At 44.6% G+C, this 21,257-nt stretch overlaps 1 protein-coding gene across 1 annotated transcript in view; it reads left to right on the top strand.

The window, feature by feature from the left end:
• Positions 1-21,257, top strand: part of LOC126156646 (histone-lysine N-methyltransferase, H3 lysine-79 specific-like) — a 715,177-nt gene that overhangs the window by 565,687 nt on the left and 128,233 nt on the right. Inside the window, exon 2 of the mRNA XM_049916323.1 lies at positions 8,906-9,172. Within this exon, the coding sequence (XP_049772280.1) occupies positions 8,906-9,172 (267 nt within the window). The remainder of the gene's footprint in view (positions 1-8,905; positions 9,173-21,257) is intronic.

Below are 21,257 nucleotides of genomic sequence, written 5' to 3'. Positions count from 1 at the left end.
CTGAAGGAATGCCATTAAAGCAGTACGGCCGGAAGTGCGGCGGCAGAAACAACGGCGTGGTGCTCGCGCAGCGCGGCTCGGCCATATACCAGCCTGGCCGGCCCTGGACAGCCATCTCGCAGCGGCGCGGCGCGCCTTCCGCGGCTTCTTCTGCAGCTGATTAATGTCTCCTGTTACCCGCAAGAAAGACGGCGGCTCGCTATTGCCGCTTGTTCGCAGTCACGGTAGGCTAGCGCGTGACCCGTGAGAAAGAGCTCCTGCTTCTCTGACTTCACAGTGCTGGTCACACACGTGTGCCGTACACTGATCTATATACATGCTGTAGCCACAGGATCCAAACTACAGAAAACGTTCTTAAGAATAATTAACGGGGGGGGGGGGGGGGGGAGAACGCACGCAGTATAATATCTGTTTAAGAGTTGTAGACTGGGACTGCACGATCTGAGTACATCAATGTACTAATTACGCACGTCAAGAAGAATAATTGTAATTTGAGCCCTTTAAATTGTTTAAGCAGGGTAATTAAAGCTAAAGCGAAGGTTGCTTGGAAGTGGTAAAGTCTCTATACCCAGAATAAAATCTGTAATATTTACAAAATATTTATTTTAATCCAGAAACGTATTCCAAGGAACTTGTCACTTTAGCACCACTAAAATTGAAACACATAAAAGTGATATACGAGGTGCATTCAAGTTCTAAGGCCTCCGATTTTTTTTCTAATTAACTACTCACCCAAAATCGATGAAACTGGCGTTACTTCTCGACGTAATCGCTCTGCAGACGTACACATTTTTCACAACGCTGACGCCATGATTCCATGGCAGCGGCGAAGGCTTCTTTAGGAGTCTGTTTTGACCACTGGAAAATCGCTGAGGCAATAGCAGTTCGGCTGGTGAATGTGCGGCCACGGAGAGTGTCTTTCATTGTTGGAAAAAGCCAAAAGTCACTAGGAGCCAGGTCAGGTGAGTAGGGAGCATGAGGAATCACTTCAAACTTGTTATCACGAAGAAACTGTTGCGTAACGTTAGCTCGATGTGCGGGTGCGTTGTCTTGGTGAAACAGCACACGCGCAGCCCTTCCCGGGCGTTTTTGTTGCAATGCAGGAAGGAATTTGTTCTTCAAAACATTTTCGTAGGATGCACCTGTTACCATAGTGCCCTTTGGAACGCAATGGGTGAGGATTACGCCCTCGCTGTCCCAGAACATGGACACCATCATTTTTTCAGCACTGGCCGTTACCCGAAATTTTTTGGTGGCGGTGAATCTGTGTGCTTCCATTGAGCTGACTGGCGCTTTGTTTCTGGATTGAAAAATGGCATCCACGTCTCATCCATTGTCACAACCGACGAAAAGAAAGTCCCATTCATGCTGTCGTTGCGCGTCAACATTGCTTGACAACATGCCACACGGGCAGCCATGTGGTCGTCCGTCAGCATTCGTGGCACCCACCTGGATGGCACTTTTCGCATTTTCAGGTCGTCATGCAGGATTGTGTGCACAGAACCCACAGAAATGCCAACTCTGGAGGCGATCTGTTCAACAGTCATTCGGCGATCCCCCAAAACAATTCTCTCCACTTTCTCGATCATGTCGTCAGACCGGCTTGTGCGAGTCCGAGGTTGCTTCGGTTTGTTGTCACACGATGTTCTACCTTCATTAACTTGTCGCACCCACGAACGCACTTTCGACACATCCATAGCTCCATCACCACATGTCTCCTTCAACTGTCGATGAATTTCAATTGGTTTCACACCACGCAAATTCAGAAAACGAATGATTGCGCGCTGTTCAAGTAAGGAAAACGTCGCCATTTTAAGTATTTAAAACAGTTCTCAATCTCGCCGCTGGCGGTAAAATTCGATCTGCCGTACGGTGCTGCTATCTCTGGAACGTATTGACAATGAACGCGGCCTCATGTTTCTATCTCTTTCCAGTCCGGAGAAAAAAAATCGGAGGCCTTAGAACTTGAATGCACCTCGTATAGACTGATGTCCAAAATTGAAACGCTATTTCTCCGTCCTTTGTCTAATTCACAATATAATCATACAAATTGTTAACAGATGTCTGTACGATCGTGTTCTGCACGGAAGATGGCATTCTGGTCATCGGGCAACAATGCCATCAGTGACGTCGGAGTACTTGTCAGATGGAGTATTCAAATGGTTCAAATAGCTCTGAGCACTATGGGACTTGACATCTGAGGTCATCAGTCCCCTAGAACTTAGAACTACTTAAAACTAACCAACCTGAGGACATCACACACACCCATGCCCGAGGCAGGTTTCGAACCTGCGACCGGAGCCGTCGCGCGGTTCCAGACTGAAGCGCCTAGAACCGCTCGGCCACACCGGCCGGCGATGGGGTATTGTTTCCGGGTAGTCCTACATCCATAATCGCCGTGTGAACAGTCACAGAAGGTGCAGCAAGGCATAGAGAAGGCGCCTACTAGACTCTCTGCGGTGGAGGGCTATAGGAAGAATGGAAGCAGTACAGTCGCAAACTGATGTGGCCCCATGGCTTAATTTGAATCGTTCTGTTGTTTCTCTGATGTGGTGACAGTTTGTAGGGAACGAAACTGTATCCCGACCGGGGCAAGGCCAACCACGTGTGACATCAGCAAACGAGGACCGTTATTTGCCTGTAAGGGCATAACGGTACCGTCTTAGTACTGTACGGAAAATAGCATTGTATCATTGTATCGAGGCAAACGGTGTACAGAAGGTTTCGGCAGAGTGGTCTTTACTGTCAGGTACCTGCTATACGCGTAACTCTAAAGTGCCTTCACAGAAGGGAGCTTCTAGGGTGGAGCCGTCAACATGCCACCTGGACAGTCGAACAGTGGGCCAATGCTCTTTTCACAGACGAGTACCGATTTGCTCTGATGAGTGATTCTCGACGGATTTTCATCTGGAGGGAACGTGGAACACGGTTTCGGGACGCAAGCATTGTGGAAAGAGACCGATATCGAGGAAGATCCCTAACTGTGTGAGCAGGGATTGTGTCAACGACTCGAACACCTCTTCGTGATATTGCACAGGTGAATAAACAGGGTTTAACTGCTGTTAGGTATCCTTATGAAACCTTGGGACCTCATGTGCGGTTGTTAAGAGGTGTTGTGGACTCAGACTTCTTGCTGATGGCCGATACTGCTCTACCTCATAGACCACAGGTGGTTGATGTTTTCTTGTAAACAGAAGATGTTGCACACATGGCGTGGCGTGCTCACTTCCCCGGTTTGAATCCCACAGAGGACGACTGGGATCCGCTAGGAAGATGAGTTGCATCATGTCAGTATCCACCAGTCACTCTACAAGACTTACGAGCAGCTCTGCATGAAGAATGGGTTTTATTGCCTCAATATAAGATTGATGACATCACTCACAGCATGCCTCGTCCTTGTCAGCTTGCTGCCGGAGGAGGTCACATCCTACAATGAGCACATTAACTAGTTGTCGGAATGTGTATGCAAATCCGTTAAGTTGGGAAAAACGAAGAACATTTTTGTCTACCGTAATGCATTTGCTTACGTTCTCTACTGTTTACGCTGTTTCTACATTACTGTCACCTATTTATACTGATTTGTCGCAAAATAAATGCAGTGTTGCAAAATTTCCGTTTGTTGTTTTAATTTTGGACACCAGTGTATATCAGACATCAGACAAGATAATAAATATTTTGAGCGCCCGTAACACCATATCCATCCATCCACAATAAATATTTTCTTTTAAATCACATATACTGCTACAAAAATAACCTTCAAAGGGAAAACGTGCCTCAAATTCATATTATTTATCTCAAACTTTAACTGACTGAAATTTAAACGCACTGAATTTAAAATCCAGGATGACATGAAGCAGTGTGAGGATTTACTATTAACCATTTCAGACCCTCTGGCTACTAGTGTATGCATTACCTTTGAAAGGGTCCTGTAGCCACCTTTCATTAGTCCGGTAGCCCATTTTCACTAGCATTTCTCTTTTTTTTCCTTGTTTATCTTTTCTCATGACACTCATGTGGTGTGATTGAATGAATGTGGTTCCCAACGTGTGGTCCGCGGACCCCTTAGGGGTCCGCCGGCTCTTTCTAGGGGGTCCGCGGCCACCTTTCACCAAATCGTGTAAAATAATGAGTAAAATTATTGAATAAAAATGTGAAAATCAAATTCATCACTTCTTTTTCGTGTGAAAACCATGTGTACTTTTACTTCAGGTCGTATTCCCAAGCAGCCTTTGTGGTTCCTAAGTGAGAACCCATACACAGTTTAGTTCCGGAGAATGCGGCTTCTCTGATCGACTGTTTCGCAACAATGCGGGGGTCGTTTGTGCGACGGATCAAGGCGCTAGATGCGCTGAAACCTTTTACTCATGCGCCGAGCGAGCTTTGTCGACCAATCACCGTGCTCGCTGGCACGTATGCGGCCCCAGGCATCATTAAATGTCAAACATGCTTTGTCAGTGCACTACCTATTTCATAAGTCGTTTTTTGAGCAGTTTATTACTTCTAACATGGATCGGTGGCTGAAGTCAGGATCATTGAAGAAGGGTACAGTTTCTCCATCGCCTTCACAACAATGGAAGTTTCCAGTTGAAATGAATGAGGAGGGAGGACGACCAAAGAAATAACAATCACAAGAAGCTCCACAGCCGGATTTATTATGTGAAAACGCTGCAAGTACTCCATTGGTTGCAATATCCTGTGGAAGTGGAATAACCAAGAAGCGTAAGTACAACGAAAGCTATTTAGAAATGGGCTTTATGGAGACAAAGGAGGGTAAAGCTCAGTGCGTAATTTGTGCGCGAGTCCTTCCGAACAGTTCAATGGTTCCAGTTAAATTGCACCGTCATTTTGAAGGTACTCCTCCGGATTTCCAGACAAAAGACATCGATTTTTTCAAAAGGAAGAGTGCTGAACTAGCTGCTTCTCAGCAAAAACAAATAATGGAAATTCATTAAAAGCTTCTTTCTTGCTTAGTTCTCGAGTGGCAAAAACAGGCAAAGCTCATACCATTGCAGAAAATCTCATAAAGCCGTGTTGTTATGATCATTAGGAACATGGCACTTGCATTAAGAAGCTCTCATTTCCCATGGGTTTCGTTCTGAAATTTAAAGTTACTGTGCTCTTGACTGACTAGGGGTCCGCCATGGATTTTCGACTGAAGAAGGGGTCCGCCAGCTGAAAAGGTAGGGAAGCCCTGTGCTAGACGGTGGCGTAGTCTGCTGCAGAAAGTCTGCGATAGTCATACAGATTCAGCAGCAGTTGTACAGAATATCCAACCCTCGTAGTGATCAAGTAGGCAAAGAGGTTTCCGCTACTTGTGAGAAATCCACCTGCGTTAGGTTGGTGGCGGAAATGGCATCTTTGGGTTTTCCGGGCCACGCGGAGCGAGGAAGAGGCTGGAGAAGTAAAAGGGAGGCAGTCTGCCGCCGGTACGGGAAGCGTCCACAGCTGTGCTCCAGTCGAAGAAGGGTGAATTAGACTGACCGCGTGGCGCGTTGTTACTTGGTGAGGGGAGAGCTGTTAGCTTTTGGTCTCGCTTTTCAACTCTGAAAGATTGCTTTGCCTTGTCGCAGCAAGGAATGCAAAACTTTGGCAGATTTTTCTTTTAGTAAATTTCTATAGCAGACTTGGATCCACCGGAAGAGCGCCACACAAAGGTGTTGATAAGAATTGAGCACTCGCTTCTGTATGAATGTCTGTTTGCCTTCAGCTGTGCCTGTATAAGCTTTCATTTTTCTAAGTATTAATAGCTTTGCCTTCTCGTAAATTTGCCTTGCTTTATGTATCTTTCGTCCGTGTGGAGCCGACCACGTGGTTGAACATTAAAATTTGTTGGGCTATCGTCATCACTAACTGTCCGGTCTCATGTTTGTTTTAAAGAATGTTAACTGTTCATGATTGTGTGATGAGATATTGTTGCAACTTGGCCACGATACCTAGAAATTGCGTCTCCACAAACCACGTGGGCACACGGGTGTACTGCGAAACGTGTACCGTTTCACGAGTTATTGCGATCAGTTATCAGGCAACAGCAGTTGTATGAATGATTCACACCAATGATTTTAGGTGTAGATTATAATGGTGTATGTTTCTATGCTTTTCTTTAATGTTTTACGAATTAATATTATCAGGAATTGTGTACATGCCTCACATCCATATCTTAGGAATAAATGATTTTATACACAATTTTCTCTTGCATTCCGAGGTTACGTTTTTGCAACTAAGCCACTCACCTCGTAGCTGTCCTGTTAGCACATCCAACGCGTTTCCTTATGCACAGGTCCTGTGATTAGTTTCCCCTTTTATTTTAAAACCAATGCTTTAGATTAAGTCTTATTTTCAGGTGTGTTGCTGGGAGCTGATCGTCTGCACAGTGTTCATGCATGTACCATTTTATTTTAAATGGTTGCTTCTCGTGGACAGTGCACGGGAAATACTATTAATTACATCGCATCCCCTAAGAGCGATATCACGACGTACGTATTTTATGAGATTTTGGTCTGTGATCAAATTAATTTATTTTCCGACTCGGCCAAACCTTTGATTAGTTGAATGGTTAGAGTCGGTGGCAGACCCTAATCTTCTCACGTTAATTTCACAATCAATAAGCATTTCCATTCCCACTCTTAACGTAATAACCCGTAGAAACAGGTTAGTTACGCCTTTGACGGTGCCGGAGCTGCAACAGAAGTATTTTATTCCAATGGAAACCTGAGGTACACATTTTTGAATGTTCAACCGTTTCATCGTGTACTACAGCTGCCAACGGTTGAGAATTACTACAAAAATATCAGCAAGTCAATGTAGCAATGCACAGCAGCTTCGTGACCACCTGAATGTACGTATGTTGTTGTTTCGCTTTATTTCATTGTATAATTGACTATTGTTTATGTTGCTTTGCATCGTAATTATTGAATGATCATTTTACTATTTATTACAATAGAGAATGATTCTTAATTATTTTAGTCCAAAAAAGGAGGCCAAGTGTACAAAGTTGGTTTTGAAAATGAGTACATATTTTTGTATAAATCTTGGATCTCAAATAATTCAAAAATCACTTAATTTTCCTTCCTAAATCTTAAGCTCTGCGTTAAATTCAATCAGCCTAAAAATAGGATCATACTCAATGCCTAGTGACTTAAAATCTGGCAAGGTTAGATACTGGTTTTACTACACCAAAACTCTGTGATTTGAATAACTCTAAAACGGAAAGGAATAATCGAAGGCAGCCTCTAAAAAATACACGACGTTTCTCGCCGGTACCACATCAATCTCCAGGCCTCAGTTAAAGTGAACAGCAGATTGACGGTGATAAACGATGACCTGAACCGTTCTTGGTACTACAATACACCAAAATTCCCAATTATACACACAAAGCGAACAGATCTCTGTAACGCAGCAACTGAATTTAATAAGATAGCCTCCGATAACATATTTATAAGAACCTTCAGACTTGGTAAGAGCGATAAAGCACAACTCTGTCAAACCTGGATAGAAATTTAAACGTACTTCAACGGATCGCAGCTCGTTGCCAAACAAATGTGAGTTTAGCGTCAAACTCAGTTCAGGTATTACATTTCATGCATATTATTCAATTGGCTTTCCAGCTTCGATGACTCAAGCTGCAATCCACTGTCGCAGCATCTAACATGGTGGGGTGTAACGTAACTACTTTGATGCTTGACAAACAACGTGCTGTAATCGAGTTAGGAATTCAAAGAGTTCTTCCACACGTGGAGCACTCTCTCCTTCAGCATGATAACGCCAGACCACACAGGAGCGCTGCGACATCTGCGCCTTGGGTTCAATGTCATCGATATTCCTCCATACAGTCCAGACTTGGTCGCATCCGATTTTCATCCATTTCCAAAACTTAAACCTCTTCGAGGAGTTCAATTTGATAGAGATAAATCGGCGCTGGCAGAAGAAAGCTGTAACTGCATCAATGAAGTCAAACATTCTACAGTGACGGTGTCATCGAACTGGTCTCTCGTTGGAAGAAATGTATTCGTCACGAGAGTAACGATGTTGAGAAATAAATACGTAAACGGTAAGAATAAAGACGTTGACCGAGCGAGGTGGCGCAGTGGCTAGCACGCTGGACTCGCATTCGGGAGGACGACGGGTCAATCTCGCGTCCGGCCATCCTGATTTAGGTTTTCCGTGATTTCCCTAAATCGCTCCAGGCAAATGCCGGGATGGTTCCTTTGAAAGGGCACGGCCGACTTCCTTCCACGTCTTCCCTAATCCGATGAGACCGACGATCGCGCTGTTTGATCTTCTTCCCCAAAACAACCCAACCAACCAATAAAGACGTTGAACGTCAATAACTTTTTTTACTTAAAACGTTTTACGAGTTTTCAAATAATAATTCGGAAGCATTACTTTTCAGGTACCCTCGTAAGTAATGATTCTATACGGTACTCTAAGTAGTTTGACAAAGCATGCGTAGCCTCGTTAGGAGGATTCTTAAGCTGCACATTCTTCACATTCAATGTTTTCTTTTTGTAAAGGACTTTAAGTTCAAAGTTTTACTTTATTTTTCTTTGCACATATATGTGAAAATGACAGGTAGTTGTTAAGGTGCTGTAGAAGTTTAAAAGAGGAATAAAGAACATGTAATATCTTTTCAAACTGCCAGTCGTATGTATTTCTTCGATGTAAGTAGTTCGATAGCATACTTAGCATTATTTGTTGGGATCACATTGTTTTCGTTTTGGTGTGAGCAACTGAATTTCTTTACATCCCATGGGATGTATCACTGTTTTGAGTCAGCGAATAAGAGTAACTGAGAGGTTAATATACGTTCTCCAAAAATTTGGGGAACTGTTTATACACATGTGAAGATAATGTAACTGCTTTTGCGTGTCGATATCCTGCATCTTACTGCTTGTGTGTCTCTTTGCAGAGCTTTCGTCTCTGGACTCGATGCTGGTGTTCAACGTGTCGCTGGTGGCGGCGGCGTTTTCTGCGGGCGGCGAGGAAGTGCGGGCGGCGCAGCTGCTGTTGCACGGCGGCCGCTGCTGGCCGGGAGAGCAGGGCAACCACAACCACCACCAGCACCACCACCATAGCCACCACCGCGAGCACCAACACGGCCAGCCCGCACTGCCGCCGCTTGCGCTGGCGCCACCCTGCCGCGCCAGGCTATATCGCTTACACACGGCGGAGCCAGGTGAGGAAGGACGCAAGTGTGTGTTTGTGTGTGTGTGTGTGTGTGTGTGTGTGTGTGTGTGAGAGAGAGAGAGAGGGGTGGGGAGGGGGGGGTGGGGATGGGGGAGAGAGAGCACAAGAAAGGAAGGGAGAAAAAAGGGCCGGGATGGGAGATCGGTTACGCGCGTAGCTACTGAAAAGTGCCTGACACTGTGTTACCCCTTATAGTTATACACTCCCGCAATCCAACTAGAGTACACAGTGCATCAGCGCACTACCTAATGGCAGGTTGACCTGTATGTGAAGTACAGCCTTTAAAACACTACGGTGAATGTCAGCAATCAAGCCGGCCAACAAACTCTTTCACACCGCCAAACAGACGGGCTCCTAACAAAATCAAGACTCAGCAACACAGCGTGTCAAGATCTAAGAAGAAAGTTGCAGCAGCTGAGCGAACGTCACTCTAATTGGAGGGCACCAAGAAACATCCAGTCATAATGAACCTGCAGTTGCAAAGTACACGAATACACAAGGATCATGAAAACGGAGAACTGAAAAAATTCTCATTAATTTTGTTATTTATTTATTTATTTACATTGTTTAGACCCATAGAGGATTACGTGAATCAAATTATGACCTGTAGCTGTTATTTTCTTGTTCTTCCAGAATTGTTTCATCTTCTCGCTATGCTTAGCTCTACATTCATCTGACCACTCTCTTCTAGGTACCTTGAGTTTGACTTCTGATGAAATTTTCCAGCTGTAGATCGTATGTCTGAAGACGTTTTGATCTTCGATGTCTGTCGGTGAGATTTTGGCATTTTTTAGATCAGTTGGGACCTGTTTTATCCAGGCTGTTATCGTTTTCAGTAAGTACGTCAAAATTTTCTTGGTTAGTCGGTTGTCATATAGTCTCATAATGTGTCCGTAGAATTTCAGTCGTCGTTTGCGAATATCGGTTTCGATGTTGGAATCTGTGACTGAGTGTGAATATAGACGGTATCCTTTGTCGGCGAGGTTAGGGCCAAATATTTTTCAGATGATTTTTTTACAGCCTTTTTGATGTTTCGAGGTCTCCTTTTTACTTAAGGTTTAGAGGCTCGCCGGCGTAGAGTGTTTCAGGTTTGACAACAGTCATGTAGTGTAGAACTTCTGTGTTGATGTTTATGCATTTTTTATAGTAGATGCTCGCAACTTTCCCATATGTTTTCCGCATTTTGAGTCCCCATGTTTTTGTGCTAATCTTCCCGTTTGTAGGCTCAATAATTTCTCCGAAGTACTTGGAAGTGGTTAACCGTGTTACTGTGCCATATTCTGTAATTAAATTTTGTGTTTTGATGTGTTTTCTAGCCATGAATTCCGTTTTAGAAAGGGAAATTTGCAGTCCAACTTTCTCGGCACGCTCTTTGAGGACTTCCATCTGATGGATTGCTGTTTGTTCATCACCAGAAACGATCTTGAGGTCATCAGCGAAGGCTAGGCATGTGACGTCGATGTTACCCTTTTCTTTTCCTAGCCTGATGGGTCTCCAGAGGTTTCGATTTTTCAGTTCTTGTTCCCATTCTTTGATGATTTTGTCTTAAACGATGTTGAAAATTAGTGGGGAGAGGCCTCCGCCCTGCCGGACGTCAGTCTTGATGGAAAAAGGTTGTGAGAGTTCTTCGTTGAATTTACTTTGGAAGTTGTGCCTGTTAGGATTTGTTGGATTAGCTGTTGTGTTTTTGGTTCCAGATTGTTTTCTTTGAGTGTATTAAACAGGAACTGTCGGTCGATGGAGTCGTAAGCTTTCTTGAAGTCGACAAATGTGCAGATGGTTGGGAGATTTCGTGTAGCTCGAATTTTCAGTGTAGACTTCAGATTGTAAATTTGTTCGTTGCTTGATCTGTGTGGTCTGAACCCTGCTTGATATGCACCTGTTAGGGGTTCGAGTTGTTCTTGTACACGTTGTAAGAGACAAGCGGAGAGGCTTCGTAAGGAACGGAAAGGAGGGAGATTTTTCTGTAGTTTCCCACATCACATTTATCTCGTTTTTTGTGAAGAGGGTGGTTGAGTGCGCATTTCCAGTCGTCTGGGAGGTCTTCACTTAGCCATATGTCCTGAATGATCTGTGTGATTTCCTGTAATGATCGTGTTCCGAGATTTTTCAGTCTTTCCGTTCTTCAGTTTTGTGATATGGTGTATTCCTTCTTGTATCAGTGGATCGGCGTCGGATTTAGTGTGACTTGGGGATGCATGTTGTAATCATTGGAATGGTTGAGGGCAATTAAGACGTAGTGAGCCAGTTCTTTGCAGTTTTCTTCGTTGGAGAGTGCGAGTTTCCCATCTTTTTTCTTGAAGGTCAAATTTTCTGGTGAGTAACCTTTAATTCTGTTAGCGAAAGCTCTATACAAATTTATCCTGTTGTAATTTCTGAAGTTGTCCTCAACTGATCTGAGCTGTTCGGCGATGTAGCTGCGTTTGGATTTCCTGGTGGTGCGTTTGGTTTTCCGGGTGGTTTTGTGTGTGTGTGTGTGTGTTTTTTTTTATTTGTGGTAAGGACTTATGGGACCAAAATGCTGAGGCCCTCGATCCCTTAGCTTACACCCTACTTAATCTTAAACTAACTTACGCTGAGGACAACACACACACACATGCCCGAGACACGACTCAAACCTCCGACGGGGAAAGCCACGAGGACCGTGAAAAGACGTCTCGTACCGCTCGGCTACCCCTCGCGGCTTTGTGTGTCTCTTTGCGGATATCGAGGAAGTGTTACAGGGTTTCCGACGATTTTTGCTCTTTTTTGTGATTCGGTGCTTGGTCGCAGTTGGAATCCCACCATGGGTGTTTTGCGTTTTTCTAAAGTGGGATTAATTCTTTGGCTTTTCTGCTTATTTTGCTACAGAAGTCTCTCCTCTCCAGCTGTTTGTCGGTTCTTTTTTCCGTTCTTGTGTGATCTTCGTTACTTGAATTCTGGATGTGTTTAACTTTTGGATATGATATGCTGTTTTTCTATGTGTACTCTTTTCGGAGAGAATTTTTGTTTAACTCGGGTGAGGTTGTGGTCCGAGTCGATGTTGTCACCTCTTCGGACGTGAATGTCGTGGACGATTCTGTTGTGGGCGTAGGAGATCGCAATGTGGTCGATCTGATTTCACCGAGATGTTGGGTTGGGGATCGCCATGTTTTATATTTCGTGGGGGTTTTCTAAAGTGGGTGGACATAACTTTGAAGTTGAATTGTTGGCATATGTCAATCGGAGGTGGGCCATTAGTGTTAGCGTTTTGGTGTGCAGAATTTTTGCAGGTTATTTTTCGATAAGTTTTTTCTTTCCCGAGTTGAGCTTTGAAGTCTCTCATTAGCATTTTCACGTCGTGTTGTTGAATTCTGCTCAGTTTTTTCGAGTTCGTTACAAAATTTTTCGACGGTTTCGGGATTTTTATTGCTTTCGATACTGGTTTGGCGCATGCGCAATGATGTTCGTGTATATTTTATTGGTACTCCGAATGCGCAACATCATGAGTCTATTGTTGATGGATGTGATTTATTTAACAGAGTTGATGCTGCATTTGTGTCCAAGAAAGGCCATTCCGAAGGGTGGTGCGCCTTTCGGGACATTCTGTTGTCCCGAACATGCCGTAGGTTCCGTAGTCCATGGTTTCGTTGTATGTCAGTCGTGTTTCATGAAGAGCAAGTATGAGAATTTATTGTCAGACGACTTCTTGTGTGACATTAGGTAACTTGCTTGTCTGGATCAGTGTATTGATGTTCAGTGTTCCAATGAAGGTTTTCTGCTTTTAGGGAAGTTTATCAGATTTTATCTGCAGTGCTTTCCTGGACTCCCCAGACTCCGAAAGTTCAGTTGCCATCTGTCGACGGGTGGATTGTGTACCACTTAGGGTAAAGTTGAATTTGCTTGCACAGTTCATGATTACTTGTGTTTTACTGGTTTGGCCTGGTCAATACCAGGACGGAGAGGACCAAAGGTTGTTGAGGCCTTTGGAATATAATATTTTCAGCCGAGCTCACTGAGCAAACAGACGCTGACCAGAGTACCGGCGATTTTCACTCAGACGTCCCTAAATTTTGAATTGCGTCGGTATTTGGTCAGCTCTGAAAATTTCATTTCCTCGGGAAGGCGCCCGATGGAGGATCTCTCATACGAATTTTTTAATTTTTAAAATTTTGTTATTATTATTATTAATTGCGTCGAGACCCTGTAGGATCAAGCAAAGCGTTTTGTCCCATTTGAGCATTCTTTCTGAGCTTCCACAATTTTCTTATTTTTTCCACGGTCTCTTTCTGTCTTCAGTTCAATTTGTTCCTGCGTGAACGATTTTTTTAAATGCGAAATTTAAAACTTCGGTTTTACTTTTGTTGTCTTCTGCTCCCACACCAGATAGGTCAACGAATCACTGGATAGAAGCCTTAGACTCACTCAGCGATTCTCTTGGGTTCTCAGCCAGATCTATTGCTAACACATGATGATGGTAGTTGTTGTATGCTTCGAGCATCGTTCTTTTCACAGACGCATGAATTTCTATAAACTGTTACCTGTCGTCATTTGCGCGTTCTCTATTCAACCAGAGTGCAACAGCCTTTGCTTCCTCATCATTTTTAGAATTTTGTTGTTAAACCACGGTGAGTTTTTTGCGTCCATTGTTCTGTAACCCAACATTCCATTCGGTATTATTTTTTCTGTTATGTTTCTGTCTCCAAATTCTATTGGCTCGGTTTGTGATTATTCTTCGTCAGGTTTGACTTGTGTGATCCCTGGTGTTCTTGAGTTCAAACCTTGTACGGATGTCAGAATTCTACTGGCCGTAGCCTGCCGATGTGCCCGTAGGACGTCTTTTTCTAACATCTGTGGCGAGGTATGCTATATTCTCTGTGGTTTTCCTAGAGTGTAAGCTGTGTTCCTTTGTATCAGCTTTGGGCAGAGAAATTTCTCGTGATTTTGCGTTCTTCATTCACTATGCTTTCCATGCCGCTTTTCGTATGGAGTGTTAGTGCCTCCCTTGCGAATATTAGTTCAGGCCTATCTGTTCTGTTTGTCCGTTTGGTCTTTGTGTGAATGAACATACATTTCTTTTTATATACTTTATCCCCTTGTGTCCTGAGGTACGCTCTCTTCAGTTTTCATAGTCGAGTCTTCTGTGACATCTTCTCTCCTCCTGTAGGTCCGAGGATTTCACCAAGACATTTTTATTTTCGATTTTCTCCTTCATTAATTTCATCTCCACCACTGACAATGTTCAGCGTTAATGGACAACAAGAGCATTGTGCGCTACGCTTTAGACAAGTACGTACTGAGCAGAATTATGAGGGATGGAAAAGGCGCACTACGGTTTGACAACTGTGTTAGAAAGCTGCTACGAAAGCAAAGAGAGCTTCACTCAAATTTAAACGTAGCCAAAGCCTCACAGATAAACGAAAACTTAACGAAGCCAAAATTAGTACAGGGAGGGATATGTATGAAGCATTCAACGAATGCGAAGATAAAACTCTATCTACCAATTCGACAGAAAATCCTAAGAAATTCTCGTCTTACGTTAAACCAGTAATCGGATCGAAGCAATCTGTCTAGACACTCTGTAACCCTAATGGCACTGAAAGAGAGACTGATACAGAAAATGTCAAAATGCTAAACATCTTTTTTGAAAACATTTTCACAGAGGAAGATCACACTGTACTTTCCTCTTTAAATCTTCGCACAAACGAAAAGATGACATTTATCGAAGTAAGTGACCAAAGGATAGACAAGTAGCTGAAAACACTCAACCGAGGAAAGGCCACTGGATCTGACAGGTTACCAGTTCGATTCTACATGGAGTATGCGAAAGAACTTGCCCCTCTTATAGCAGCAGTATACCGTGGGCCTCTATAGTAGCGAAGCGTTCCAAACAACTGGATAGAAGCACACGTCATTCCCGTTTTCATGGAGCGTCGTCGGACTGCACACAAAACGGTAGGACTCTATCTCTGACGTCGGTCTGTTGTAGAACTTAAGAACCTGTTTCACACTCTCGTGTTATGGCATTACTGGAGACGAAAAATCTCCTCTGTAGGAGCCAACATGGGTTCCAAAAGCAACGATCGTGTGAATCCCAGCTCGCTCTGTTCATATTCGAGACGCAGAAGAAGTAGATTCAGGCGACCAAGGAGATGTCGTGTTTCTTGACTTCCGGGAGGCATTCGATAGAGTTGCTCATTGCAGCCTAATGAACAAAAAGACCAACCGTGTAGTTGCATTGAAGAGTTTCTAGCAGAAAGAACACTTCATGTCACTCTGAACGGAGAGAAGTCTTCAGACATAAACGTAAATTCACGCGTGCCCCAGGTGAGTGTTCCAGCACCATTACTCTTCACACTACATATAAATACCTTGTAGATAACGTCTAAAGTTCCATGAAGTTTTCCGCAGCTGATGCTGTTGTGTACAGAGAAGCCGCGGCGCTAGAAATTTGTAGCGAAATGCAGGAAGACTTGCAGAGGATGCAGGGAGAGGAAATTGACCCTCAACATCAATAAATGTAACGTATAGCAAATACATGGACAAAAACACCCTTTATTGTATAATTACAATATTGCAGAACAGTCGTTGGAAGCATTTTCATAAAATATCTAGTAATGTGCATAAAGAGCGACCACATACACTCCTGGAAATTGAAATAAGAACACCGTGAATTCATTGTCCCAGGAAGGGGAAACTTTATTGACACATTCCTGGGGTCAGATACATCACATGATCACACTGACAGAACCACAGGCACATAGACACAGGCAACAGAGCATGCACAATGTCGGCACTAGTACAGTGTATATCCACCTTTCGCAGCAATGCAGGCTGCTATTCTCCCATGGAGACGATCGTAGAGATGCTGGATGTAGTCCTGTGGAACGGCTTGCCATGCCATTTCCACCTGGCGCCTCAGTTGGACCAGCGTTCGTGCTGGACGTGCAGACCGCGTGAGACGACGCTTCATCCAGTCCCAAACATGCTCAATGGGGGACAGATCCGGAGATCTTGCTGGCCAGGGTAGTTGACTTACACCTTCTAGAGCACGTTGGGTGGCACGGGATACATGCGGACGTGCATTGTCCTGTTGGAACAGCAAGTTCCCTTGCCGGTCTAGAAATGGTAGAACGATGGGTTCGATGACGGTTTGGATGTACCGTGCACTATTCAGTGTCCCCTCGACGATCACCAGTGGTGTACGGCCAGTGTAGGATATCGCTCCCCACACCATGATGCCGGGTGTTGGCCCTGTGTGCCTCGGTCGTATGCAGTCCTGATTGTGGCGCTCACCTGCACGGCGCCAAACACGCATACGACTATCATTGGCACCAAGGCAGAAGCGACTCTCATCGCTGAAGACGACACGTCTCCATTCGTCCCTCCATTCACGCCTGTCGCGACACCACTGGAGGCGGGCTGCACGATGTTGGGGCGTGAGCGGAAGACGGCCTAACGGTGTGCGGGACCGTAGCCCAGCTTCATGGAGACGGTTGCGAATGGTCCTCGCCGATACCCCAGGAGCAACAGTGTCCCTAATTTGCTGGGAAGTGGCGGTGCGGTCCCCTACGGCACTGCGTAGGATCCTACGGTCTTGGCGTGCATCTGTGCGTCGCTGTGGTCCGGTCCCAGGTCGACGGGCACTTGCACCTTCCGCCGACCACTGGCGACAACATCGATGTACTGTGGAGACCTCACGCCCCACGTGTTGAGCAATTCGGCGGTACGTCCACCCGGCCTCCCGCATGCCCACTATACGCCCTCGCTCAAAGTCCGTCAACTGCACATACGGTTCACGTCCACGCTGTCGCGGCATGCTACCAGTGTTAAAGAGTTTTTTTTTTTATTTTTTGCTGCTCTTTATTTATTTGACCCACCTTCTAATTGCTTATGGTGGGTCGTATTAAGCCTCTTAGCCACTGTGACTGGGCTCGGGCCCAGGAGTGGTTATGTGAGTTACCTCCCCTGTTCCCGATCCCACTCACACTGTTGCCCAAGTCTTGCCACGTGGAGGCGGGCTTTTACGTTACTTGTTCGTTGTGCAGCTTTTAGATACGTTACAAATAATATAAATAATACGGAAATGGAAAACAATTTCATTTTGAATTTAAGAAGGAGTAAACAGAAAGATAGGAAAGAAAAGGATAGAGAAATTACCACCACCTATGTGTGGGTTGCGGTCAGGGTCTTGGGATGACCTTCAAGACGCTGGCCGCCACTCACAGTTCACATATGTACTTGTAAACTTAGTTAGCTGTTTACTACTTACATAGTGCAAAATTAAATATTAACTAGTCTAGATGTGATGGAGTGATTTTATTGAATTTGTTTAGGTCTGTGTGTGTGTCATTATGTGTGGTTGTGGGTGTGTATGTGTGCTTGTCAGACAGGTTCTCGCTTGATGAATGATTGGCACCTCCCAGCTATATGGCAACTCAGCCTGGACGGTGGTTTTCCCCGATCTACATTGTGTATCCGTCGGGTTGGGCCCAGCAAAGGGGATGGTTGCGTGGTTGTTTGGGGAAGGAGACCAGACAGCGTGGTCATCGGTCTCATCGAATTAGGGAAGGATGGGGAAGGAAGTCGGCCGTGCCCTTTCAGAGGAACCATCCCGGCATTTGCCTGGAGTGATTTAGGGAAATCACGGAAAACCTAAATCAGGATGGCCGGACGCGGGATTGAACCGTCGTCCTCCCGAATGCGAGTCCAGTGTCTAACCACTGCGCCACCTCGCTCGGTAGCAAAGGGGAACCACAATTAAGATCCTTCCATCCAGGCCCAGTGTTGTCTCTCGTCGGGAGGCGTAGGTTCATATGGTAGGTGCCTATCTTGGAGTTAACCCTTGTTTACAGGTGTCATGTCACCTTTTGACTGCATATCCTCTTGTGTGTGTTCTTGTATGTATGTGCTATGTGCGTGTGTGTGTGTATGTGTGTACATATGCATGTAAGACCAGTTCCCGCCTCCTGGTTACGCGGCAACTCAGCCTGGACGGTGGTTTTCCCCGATCTACGTTAAGTATCCGTCGGGTTGGGCCCAGCTAAGGGGAACCACAATTAAGATCCTTCCATCCAGGCTGGGTGTTGCTTCTCGCCAGGATGCGTAGGTCCCTGGGGTAAGTGCCTGGATTTTGACTATTACTCATTTGTGATTTTGTGTGCATATGTGTGTTCTTTAGTGTTGGATGTTGTTCAGGTACCTAGACTACTCATACGCAGGTTGCCACAATGGGTCGTCGACTTGGCTTATCTCAACATCTGTGTCTTCGCCCGAGGTGTTTGTACTGCTATCCATCTCATGGGCACTCTGTGGTCTGCGTCCCCGGCCTTGCCTTCTGAATGGTCTATTGTTTAGATATTCGGTATACAGGGACCTGGATATTTCGTCAGTTAGTGTATTAAGTTTGTCACATAGGTCTGGGTCTCGTAGAATGGTGTATATTTCATCTTGGGTATTCTGCCGGGTAATGTGTAGTGTGTGTCTAATGTTTGTGCGTTGCCCGCAGAATAGGACAGTGTGTTCTGGGGAGCCTTCTTCCCCACATGTGCATCTGGTAGTCTGCTGCAGACTCATGCGGCTCAGGTGCGTGGGATAAGGGCCGTGGCCTGTCAGAAAATGTACCATACCGCGGCTAGGATCGATATGCTTCAGTCTTAATCGTTCTTTGATGTCAGGGAAAAAGCTATAGACTCGTCTGCCCTTATCGCTGTTAGCCCACTCGCTCTGCCAGGTATCCACTCGCCATGCTTTGAGTTGACGTGATGTAGCATATGGTTCATCACTGCGTGTGTTAAAGACTGCGATGGAGCTCCGTATGCCTCGGCAAACTGGCTGACACTGACGGCGGCGATGCACAAATGCTGCGCAGCTAGCGCCATTCGACGGCCAACACCGCGGTTCCTGGTGTGTCCGCTGTGCCGTGCGTGTGATCATTGCTTGTACAGCCCTCTCGCAGTGTCCGGAGCAAGTATGGTGGGTCTGACACACCGGTGTCAATGTGTTCTTTTTTCCATTTCCAGGAGTGTAAAATTTATCGTGAGTAGAGCAGATGTGAGACTGAGATTCATGGGAAGAGTTCTCAGGAAATGTTGTCCATCAACAAAGGAAGCAGCTTACAAAAATACTCTTTCGATCAATAATTTCTCGTTTAGGATTTATACCAGTTAGGGCTGATAGAGGAAACAGAGAAAGTCCAAAGAAGAGCAGGATGATTCGTGACATGATCTACTGTAAGCACGAAAGCGTCACGGAGGTGCTCAGCTAATTCCAGTGGCAGACGCTGCAAGAGAGGCGTTCAGCAGCACCGTATGGTCTGCTGTTGAAGTTCCTACAGCGTACTTCCTAGAAGAGTCAATCAAGCTTCCTCTTACGTACATGTCGCGAAAAAACCATGAAGATAAAATTAGAGATATTCGAGCCCACACGGAGGCTTACCAGGAATCGTTCTTCCCGCGAAACATACGCATCTGGAGCAGGAAAAGGGGGAAGTGACACTGGTACACAAGGTACCTCCGCCACTCACTAAGGTGGCATGTGGAGTACAGCTTTAGATGTAAACTACTTAGATGGCTTCCTGACTATGCCAAATGCTCTTCAGGTCATTAATTACTTCCTTGAACCATTTTTCGGGGACTTTAGGTCTGTCGTTCAGTGTATTAGAAATCTGCTTCGCTAGTCGGGTTGTAAGCATCTGAAAAGATGTACTAGAACTTTAGTTGTCGTTTCCTTATTGCTTCCATCAGCCGTGTAACTCTTCTCTTATTTGCTGGGACCCATTATTTTGCGAAGAATCTTGAGTTTGAGCTTCTCGGTTTATCTCAGTCCAGCCTTTCTTGTCATTCAGGGGCTTTCACTTACACGTAGACATTTGCTTTTCATCACTGTGTGACGGTGCCGGGTTTAGCTTTCCTTGAGACGCGAGTTCTAAGAAAGCAGCGGCTATCTTCTCTGTCCTCGTCCCGTTGGTTTCTTTTTCTCTAGTTTTGACACGAACTGTAACACTAAGATATCTGAAAGTATTTCTACTAGAGACGGTGAGAATGCGCATGAGGCTCACTAGTTCCTGAGGACCTTGGCAGCTGTTGGGAGTCAGATAACGAGTAACTCGTGGCTCGAGTACCAGAGTTCGTGAGCGAGGTGTCACGGTGATACTCGTAGCGAAAGGAGACAATCGAAGTGTGACAGTGAAAGACCTCCGACGAAAACTGCATGCGTGACAAGTACACGTTTAATGGATACACCATTTCATTATCATATTTTCATTTTTGCATCATCTCGCCAATTTGCTTAGAAAAATCATAGTATGAGAACATAGCCATTCTTTTTTATTTCGAGAATGTACCTAGAAGCAAAATTTTTGTCTGCTGCAATATAGCTCAGTTTATAATCTTATGACTGCTCAGTGAAGAAACAATATTTTTTAAGATGCTGGTTATGAGTAACTCTTCACGTTCTTCCCGTTGGTACTAAAAGTGCCCCACAGTACAACAAGGAACACATGTTAAGAACATTTGTTCTCGAGTTAAGCACTTATCCTCTTCACGTACCTCTTTAAAATAAGGAAGCAAGTTTTTCGGAACATGACGATGAGAAAGAATCAAAGGAATGTATTACAATAATTATTTCCTTAATAATTTCAAGGTAAAACTAAGAGGACATCCTTCGCTGATTGGAAATATTATTCAAATTTTTTCGGAAAATCGTAGCTACAGATGTTATAAATCCTCTATCAACATTTATTTTACGTTCAAGTTTCCGGTTTAATTTTTTTCTTTACCATGATGTCCACTGATGTTCCCGAAACTTCTTCCGTAATTGTACATTTTTGACATGTTTTGAGGAACTGAAATAACGTAAATAAGACGATGAGCAAAAGAAATCAAACAGTTGATATAATTTTACCCCGCCGCTGTTCATAAACTAAAAAGGGATAATAGACACTATTATAATGGACACTATTAATTCAAATGATTGTAAGAGTTATCAAGGAAAACGTTAGAAAAAGTTGATAACATTGGCTTCGACACTTCTTTGACCTGAATTTAAAAGACGTAAGATCCTAAAAGAAATTAAGCAACTAGTAGATTGAAACTAAACCAGCTTCTCTCCAGCAT

This window comes from Schistocerca cancellata, chromosome 2, assembly GCF_023864275.1.
Source record: "Schistocerca cancellata isolate TAMUIC-IGC-003103 chromosome 2, iqSchCanc2.1, whole genome shotgun sequence".
NCBI lineage: Eukaryota > Metazoa > Arthropoda > Insecta > Orthoptera > Acrididae > Schistocerca > Schistocerca cancellata.
The sequence above is the reverse complement of the archived record's forward strand: the minus strand, read 5'-3'. Positions and strand labels throughout refer to the sequence as shown.